This window comes from Chinchilla lanigera, unplaced genomic scaffold (assembly GCF_000276665.1).
Source record: "Chinchilla lanigera isolate Chin_1 unplaced genomic scaffold, ChiLan1.0 scaffold00009, whole genome shotgun sequence".
Taxonomy (NCBI): domain Eukaryota; kingdom Metazoa; phylum Chordata; class Mammalia; order Rodentia; family Chinchillidae; genus Chinchilla; species Chinchilla lanigera.
In genome coordinates, this window is record NW_004955410.1 from 25,398,859 (window position 1) to 25,407,185 (window position 8,327).

Consider the following 8,327-nt stretch of genomic DNA (forward strand, 5'->3'; position numbering starts at 1 on the left):
CCTTTCCATTTCATTTCCATTAAAAAGTTGAAAAGAATTGGTATTAAATCTTCTCTAAGTGTCTTATAGAATTCAGCTGTGAATCCATTAGGACCTGGGCTTTTCTTCATTGGCAAGTTTTTTATTACATTTCAATTTCACTTGCTGATATCAAGTTATTCAGGATTTTTATATCTTCTTCATTCAGCTTTGGTAATTCATATGTACCTAGAAGTCTGTCCATTTCCTCTGTTTTCCATCCTGTGAGAGTAAAGATTTTCAAGGCAGGTATTGCTGATCTTCTGAATTTCAACAGGATCTGTAGAGATTTCATCTCTTTCATTCCTTATTACATGTATTTCAGTTCTTTTTTTCCTTTTTAAAATAAGTTTGGCTAGGGTTTTATCTATTTTATTTATTTTTTTCAAAAAACCAACTCTTTGATTCATTAATTCTTTGTATTTTTTTTTAGTCTCCATTGCATTCATTTCTGCCCTGAGCCTTATAATTTCCTGCCTTCTTTGGGCTTTGGGTTTGACTTGTTCTTTTTCTAGAAGCTTGAGGTGCAGCATAAGGTTGTTTATTTGTGCTCATGCTGTTTTCCTGAGGTGGGAATTCACTGCTATAAATTTTCCTCTGAGGACTGCTTTCATTGCATCCAAGTTCCTCTAAGTTGTATCTACATTTTCATTTGATTGTACAGTGTTTAATTTCTTCTTTGACTTCATCTGTGACCCACTGATTGTTCAAGAGGGTGTTATTTAATTTCCATGTGTTTGTGGAATTCTTGCAATTCCTTTGTCATTAGTTTCCTATTTCATTTCACTGTGGTCCAACAGTATGCATGAAATAATTTCAACTCCTTTGCATTTCCTTAAGCATGTTCTATGTGCTAGTATATAGTCTATTTTAGAGAATGTCTATTTTAGAGAATGTTCCATGTGCAGCTGAGAAGAATGTGTATTTTGAGGCTGTTGGGTAGAACACTCTGTGAAGATCTACTAAGTCCATTTGTTCACATGTTTGGTTTAGTTCTGCTATTTCTTTGCTAATTTTTTGTGTATTTGCTCTATCTCTTTGTGCCAATGGGGTATTAAAGTCTCCTGTTATGACTGTGTTGCTGCTTATTTCATTTTTCATGTCTGTTAACGTTTACATTGATGGTTATAACTGATATGTATTGGCTTACCTTTGTCATGCTGTTTTCCTGCTGTTGGTTCCTCTTGTTAACCTCTGTTTAATTGCTTGCTCTGCTTGGTGGTTCCTTTCTGTTGTTGTTCTTGAAGTTGTGGTCTTTTTTATCTCTTTCTAGAATATCTTTTAATACTCTTTGTAGGGTTGGTTTGGCACTCATGAAGTTTTTCAGTTGATTTTTATCATGGAAATATTTTATTTCTCCATTAATTTTGAAGGATATTTTTGCAGGGTACATCAATCTGGGTTGGAAGTTATTTTCTTTCAGGACCTGAAATATTTCACTCCAAGCTCTTCTTGACTTGATGGTTTGTATTGAGAAGTCTGCCATGATTCTGATGGGCTTTCCTTTATAGGTGATCTGTTTCTTTTCTCTAACAGCTTTTAATATTCTGTTCTTTTGTTGAATTTCTGGGATCTTGATCACTATGTGTCTGGGTGTAGATTTATTTTGGTTATGGCGAGTTGGAGTTCTATGTGCTTCACTTATATGTCTGTCCAATTCTTTTTCCATGCTTGGGAAATTTTCTGCTATTACTTTCGCAAATACTCTTTTTATGTCATTTGTGCTGACACCTGCTGTTTCATTGATACCTATTAATCTGACATTGTTTTTCTTTGCTTTGTCTTGCAGCTGTTGAATTGTTATTTCATGATTTCTTGCTATTTTTAAGAGATCCTTCCTTTCACAGTCATTCACAGCAATGCTGTCTTCAAGGTCTGAAAGTCTATCTTCAGCTTCGTTCAAGAGGTTTTTGCCAGCTTTCGATAGAAGTTTGAATTTTCTCAACATCTGTTTGAATCTGTTTCATGCATTCCAGTTCTTTCCTATATTGTTCAAAGTTTCCATTAATTTATTATGCTGCTCTATTTTCTTTTCTATGTCTTCTTTAGATATACTAAGCAATTCTTTCATTATTGTAGTCATTTCTTTTTTTACCTCAGAGATTATTTCTGATCTGATGCCTTCGATGGCCTGATAAGTTATTTCTTTACGTCAACTGATAACATTTCAGAAATTTCAGGTGTATGACTTCCAAACTCTTCTGTGTTGATACCTCCTGGACTTTTTTGGGGTGGGATGGAGATCTGCGATTGCATTTTGCTCCTCCATTTTGTCATTTTCAGAGATCCAGAGGTTCCCTGGAGCTCAGCCTCACTCCCAGGATGATGTCAGAGTGGCAGGGCAAGGACCCAAAGGTCCCCAGCACTTAGTGTGGCTCCCTCAATGGTGTGTGTGTGTAGGGTGCAATCCCCAATGCTCCCACAGTTGTCTGGGGCTCAGCTTACTCCCACTCAGGGGTTCCCAAACTGTCTGGATTTCAGCCCTGTTTCCACTGGGGTGTAGTAGTGGGCAGGTTGTGGTCACTGAGGCTCCTGACACTGCCTGGGACCCGGCCCAGTTCCCACGCCAGTGCTGGGGCGGTGGGGGGGGGGGCGAGGTAAGCGTTCAGTCACTGAGGCTGTTGAAGCTGTCTGAGGTTCAACTTAACTCCCCTGAGGTGTGGGGTGGGGCAGGGAGTGGCACCCAAGGCCCCTGAAGTTGTTTGGGGCTTTGCCTGGCTCCCAAACTGGTGGGGCAGAGGCGGGGCTGGCTCATACATGTTTCCAAAGCTGTTCAAGGTTCAGCTCAGCTCCAAGGTGGGCAGATGGGTGGAAAATGGCCCCCAGGCCCCTGAAGCTGTCCGGGTCTCCACCTGGCTCCCAAGCTTGTGGGGGAGGGGCCTGAATTAACATTTTTATATTTTTATATTGTTTAAAATTTTTAGGCAAAAATAATTAAAATCATAAGTGCTATATAAATACCTACATACTGCAAAATCCTGTGATATAGCAAAAGGTCCGCAATACAGAATTAGATATATTTTTTCTAAAAAACCCAGGATACAGTGAAGCTGCAATAAGTGAACTGCGATATAGTGAGGGACAACTGTATTGCACGGTTTTCAAAGCCCTCTGTGAACCTCTCATTACATAGTGTGATGGCTAATTTCAGGTGTCAAACTGACTGGGTTAAGGGACATCAAGAGACCTGGCAGAACACTGCCTTTGGATAAGTCTATGAGAGTTTTTCTAGAAGGGATAAGCATTTGAGTCAGAAGGCTGGTTTTTCGGTTTTTCTGGTTTTTCTCCATACTGGGAACCCAACTCACGACCTTGCGCTTGCCAAGCAGGTGCTTTTTGCCACTGAGCTAAATCCCCAGCCCCAGAAGGCTGAATAAAAAAAGACCCATCCTCACCAGTGTGGGTAGGCATCATCCATTCTATTTAGGCCCTAGAGAGACCAAAAAGATGGAAGAGAAAACTCACTTTCTTCTGGAGCTGGGACACCTACCTTCTCCTACCTTCAGGCATCAAAACTCCAAGTTCTCAGGCCTTTAGATTCTGGGACTTAAACAAGTGGCCCCCTATCCTCCCATTTCTCAGACCTTCCACCTCAGAGAGTTATACCATCAGCTTCCCTGGTTCTCAGGTCCTTGGACTCAAACTAACTTATACCACCAGTTTCACTGGTTCTCCAGCTTTTTAGTATTAGGGCACAGTTCAATATCTATAATTGTGTGAGCCAACTCCTACAATAAATCTCTTCTTCCATGTGTATGTATCTAGCTTACTGATTCTTTTATCTAGAAAACCCTGATTCATATCCAGTTGTTCATTTTAAATGTTTAAAGAAGCCTTTTGCTAGCACCAACTGGTAAAGCTGCCTTGGGCTGTGGCAGTATTAAACAAATGCCACTATGGTTGTTGTCAAATGCCTTGCTAGTCACGCTACTTGCACAAAGTAAGTTCTGAGCAAGGTCAAATAAAGACAAGTACTGAGAATGGAGCTTTTCCACAAGCTGTCTGATAGGTTAAGTACTCAAAATTCTTGAGGAATGGGGTTTTGATGGAACCAGGCTCTTCATCTGTTCTGCCTCCGCTGGTTCTCACAGCTACCACACTTGTAAGCTATTGACTTTCAAGGCCCCCATGAGTCTGGAAAGAGAGAGAAGGGATTTGGGAAAGTTAGTATATTGCAAGTCTCATGGTTCTTATTGAGATTCAGCCATTTTTCTTAAATAAATAGTATCAGATTGTTGCAAGACTTTAGTTGATTTCCAGTCTTCTGAAAAAAAGTTGATGTTGACAATTTACCAGTGTTCTTGTTGCTTTTATAGAGGAGTGGATTTTCAGAGATCCTTATTCTCACATCCAGAAACTTTAAGTCACATTTATATAATTCATATGTTGTCTTATAAAATATATGCATGATATATAGAGACCAGCTTCTGGCTTAGCCAACCAAACTTGTTTCAAACTTTTTCCACTACTTACATACTTTCAATGCTGGGCACTGTAAGACATAGCATGATAAAATTTTGGTCTTGCATCTTTGCACTACAAGTCAAGGTTGGTGCAGTTAGCATTGGGACTATTCCTGTGTGCCATTCCCACATTAGGGAGTCTGAAAAGAGCTTAGTATATGTATGTAATTGTGACCTACAGAGATATATCCCACTAGATAACAATAAAATATATTGCCAACTTTATTTATCCTTAGTTCTCCAAAATACCCATAGCCACTTCAACACTACATGATAGTAAAAGAAGTACAGTGGTACCTCAGTTCATGAACTTAATTCTTTGCATGGTTCTCTTCACAAACCAAACTGAGCAAGAACCAAATCTAATTCAAGGGTCAGGTTCAATGTCGACCTTATGGGGAAATTTGATTTGGTTCTTGTCCAGGTCTGTTTGCAACAAGAATGGTGGATAGAAGTGAGTTCATGCACCAAGATATCACTGTATAATAGGAAATGAGAGTAGAGACAAGAGACTCAGCCTATTAAAATATCTTTGATTACTTTCATAAAACCAAATGGTTATGTGAACACACTGCTAGCCCCCTAGGCTTGAAAATGGTATGATCAAGTTAGAGACTCTGAATTTTAAGCTTTATTAACCTCATAGTAAATGTCACCCTCCACAGACCACCTGATCTTTCCTGACTTCTCTTTGGGTTTCTGCTCTATTGTTATTTTTCTCTGCAGCCTCTGTGTACTGCCTTTCTCTACATATCTACACACATGTCCCAAACATGGATGGTTGAGTCCCTTGTACCTATTCCCAGCAGTATTGCTACATGCCAGCTACCAACATCCCTCTCTCCAGGGTCCAGAGGGACACTGATGATTTTTATCCTGGCTTATTAGCTGGCTTCCTTTGGTTGAAGCATTCAGTCTGGATCCAATAACCTGGAGCTTGTAGAGGTAAAGTCCCACAGAATGAGTACAGCTTTATGAATCCAGTCTGTGAATGGATACAGGTGTGAATAATTTATGGAAATGAAGATAAACAGCTATAGGCAACAGACTACAACAAAGTTAAATAAATTCAAGAAATAACAGATCTTCTCTAAACACTTGATACACAAATATATTTGAGTATTTTCTCCAAAAAGGACATATCTTACATATTTTCCAAAGTTGTTTAGAAGATTCTCTACCATTTGCACAAATGCAGCAAGGCATAATATTAATACAACAAATCAAGCAAAGCAGACATTATTCACAGGTTAGAAGCAAAAATAAACACAAGCCTAGAAAACTTGGTAAAGTAGTTCTCCAAGGCTCAGGAAAGCTGCTCAAGGTTGATGGAGTTAGGCCCCACATTCCTCTGAGATGAGGGACCCGGAACACAGTCTGCTTTAGTTTTACACCATAGGCATCACTGGGATCACTGAGATCAAGCAGTGCAGCACAACCTTCTCTGGGAGGAATAAGGACACAATTCTGATTGTTCTGGACATTCCCTCCCTATCTCAGGATGCTGCAAGGAAGTCTAAGAACTACAAGCAGGAATGGATGGGAGAGGGGAAATTGGGTCAGCCAAGACTATGAGGGATCTGTTCTCCTGCAAGTGTATTCCCACAAAACTAATTCTGGGCAAGAAGCAAGAGTTGATTCAAAAGATTAGTATTCCAAGGAATAATTTTGGGAAATTCTGAATTAAATTATTATTATTAACTCAGCAAAGTAAATAGAATGTCTTGCACTGGCATTTTTTTAATCCTATGTCAGCTGCATGTGATAGATCCTATTTTTACAGTTAAGGAGACTAAGGAGTAAGAATAGTCCTTAGACTAAGGCACGAGAATAATGAAAGTTAAACAATCTGCCAAAAGTTGAGATGCTTGATTTTCCACCTAAGCAAGCCTCATGCCTAACCTTTGTGCTACATAATGTCCATGGATTCTTTGAGATCTGAATCCTATGAGTCCATCAATTTTGATGTTTTTTTTTTTGTTTTTCTCCAGTACCAGGAACCGAACTCATGACCTTGCACTTGCCAGGCAGGCGCTTTTGCCACTGAGCTAAATCCCCAGCCCCTATTTTGATGTTTTATAATCTGTGATATGTGGAAGGATTGTTCCAACATCCACTTCTAAGTATACTGTTTCCTGTTCTTCTGTTTTTGCCTTACTACAGAATAATACTATCACATCATCTACTTTTCTGCTTTTGAATCATGAATTATTAAGTGTCTCCCAAGACATAAGAATTAGTATATTTCTTTTCAGTTTTAAAAAAAAAGAGTAAACCCAAGAGCATTCTCATGGTAGAATGCTCCTGGGCTCAGGCCCCCTGTAGGAAAAAACAAACAAACAAAAAAAAAAAAAAAAAAAAGATTCCTACTGTATTGCTCGGACCCACTGAAATCCTCAAGTTATTCACTAGTTACAACTGAAGCACATCTGAGAACCTCTCGGTTAAAAGAAAAAAATAGTACCCAGAAGCAAGTATCTTATTCTTTTGTAAAAATGGACACCTATTAGCTGCTTACTCTTTCATTTGTTATACTGTATTGTCTTCACCAAGAGAAAGTATAATGTTTCAATAATTAAATTATTTTACATAAAACATCTCCCATTAGTCCTTTTATATCTGGGTAGAAAATTAAGAGGCTATGTAGAAAGTTTTCAAAATGAAAAAAAAAGGGCTGGGGATTTAGCTCAGCTGCAAAAGCGCCTGCCTGGCATGCGCAAGGTCGTGAGTTCGGTTCCCGGTAGCGGAGAAAAACCAAAAAAAAAAACAAAAAAAAAAATAGCTATTTCAAATAATCCCGCATATTACTATACACCAAAAATAATAAATAGCTGTAGCTTTAAGAGCACTTCATGAGTGCTAGGATTGAGTTCTGTTGCCCCCGTAGGACACTCACAAAAATCTAAAGATTTCTGCAGCTGATATCTGATTTCCGTTTGAAAAAGAACAATCCATTCTAATAAGCAGGCATTGGATACCAATGAGACACCAGTGGAACTGTATATTCTTCATGAATCTCAGGCAGATAAACCTTGTGCTCCGTGTAATGAGCCTTTAACTTGAAGTATGGGATATTCTTTTATCATTTAATATTTACTGGACGCCCACAACACTTTAGGTTCTGATGCCGCAGGGAGGAAAACAACCGTATTCTCTCAGAAATTACACCGGGAGACATTTTAGTGTGCTTCCACTGGCCAATCATCCAAAGTAGGGAATCATGTAAAGATACCTGGGAAATCAGCCACTGGCCAAGGGAAAAGCACGTGAGGCCATGAACCAACTCCAAGGCTACACTCCCTCAGCTCGGGTACCTACAAAGCCCTGGGATGCACTCACCACGCCTGCCGCGCCCGCACTACGCATGCAGCAAGGGGCTGAGCGGCGCCCGGCTGTGACGTAGAGACCACGCCCCTCCCCTAGTCGGCCCCGCCCCTCCGAGCGGAGGACGCAGCCTGCGCCGCCGCTCCGGCTCTGCTACTGTTGCCTCCGAGTCCGCCGGGTCTCCTCCCTGGGAGCGCCGGAGTGGCCTCCCGGCTCTGTGCTCCGCCGTGGTGGACGGTGCTGCCGGCCGCCGGCCCGCTCGGAAGCTGCGCGCTGCGTGCCGCGGCCGCAGTCCTGGCTGGTGTTGAGTAAACAGAGACCGAGCGAACCCGGAGAGTGCGACTTCTGGCGCGGCGCGGCGCGGCGAACCCCGGCTAGAGGCGAGCGGAGGGAGGATGGCAGCCTCCGGGGTGGAGAAGAGCAGTAAGAAGAAGACCGAGAAGAAACTTGCTGCTCGCGAAGAAGCCAAATTGTTGGCAGGGTTTATGGGCGTCATGAACAACATGCGGAAACAGGTACGGC

General features: G+C 41.0%; 1 protein-coding gene and 1 long non-coding RNA gene across 3 annotated transcripts in view; one reads left to right on the plus strand and one right to left on the minus strand.

Annotated features, from left to right (window-relative positions):
- Positions 1-4,005: 4,005 nt before the first annotated feature.
- On the minus strand, positions 4,006-7,823 carry LOC102011962. Its single transcript, XR_259864.2, has 3 exons — positions 7,714-7,823; positions 5,278-5,466; positions 4,006-4,152 (listed from the first exon to the last, which is right to left on the minus strand). It is a non-coding gene; the product is annotated as an uncharacterized LOC102011962 (long non-coding RNA).
- A 93-nt stretch (positions 7,824-7,916) lies between these two features.
- Klhl7 (kelch-like family member 7) overlaps positions 7,917-8,327 on the plus strand; it is a 70,778-nt gene continuing 70,367 nt past the window's right edge. For both annotated transcript variants that reach the window (XM_013510654.1, XM_005377390.2), the window contains exon 1: positions 7,917-8,320. In XM_013510654.1, the coding sequence (XP_013366108.1) occupies positions 8,201-8,320 (120 nt within the window). In that variant the 5' untranslated portion in view covers positions 7,917-8,200. The remainder of the gene's footprint in view (positions 8,321-8,327) is intronic.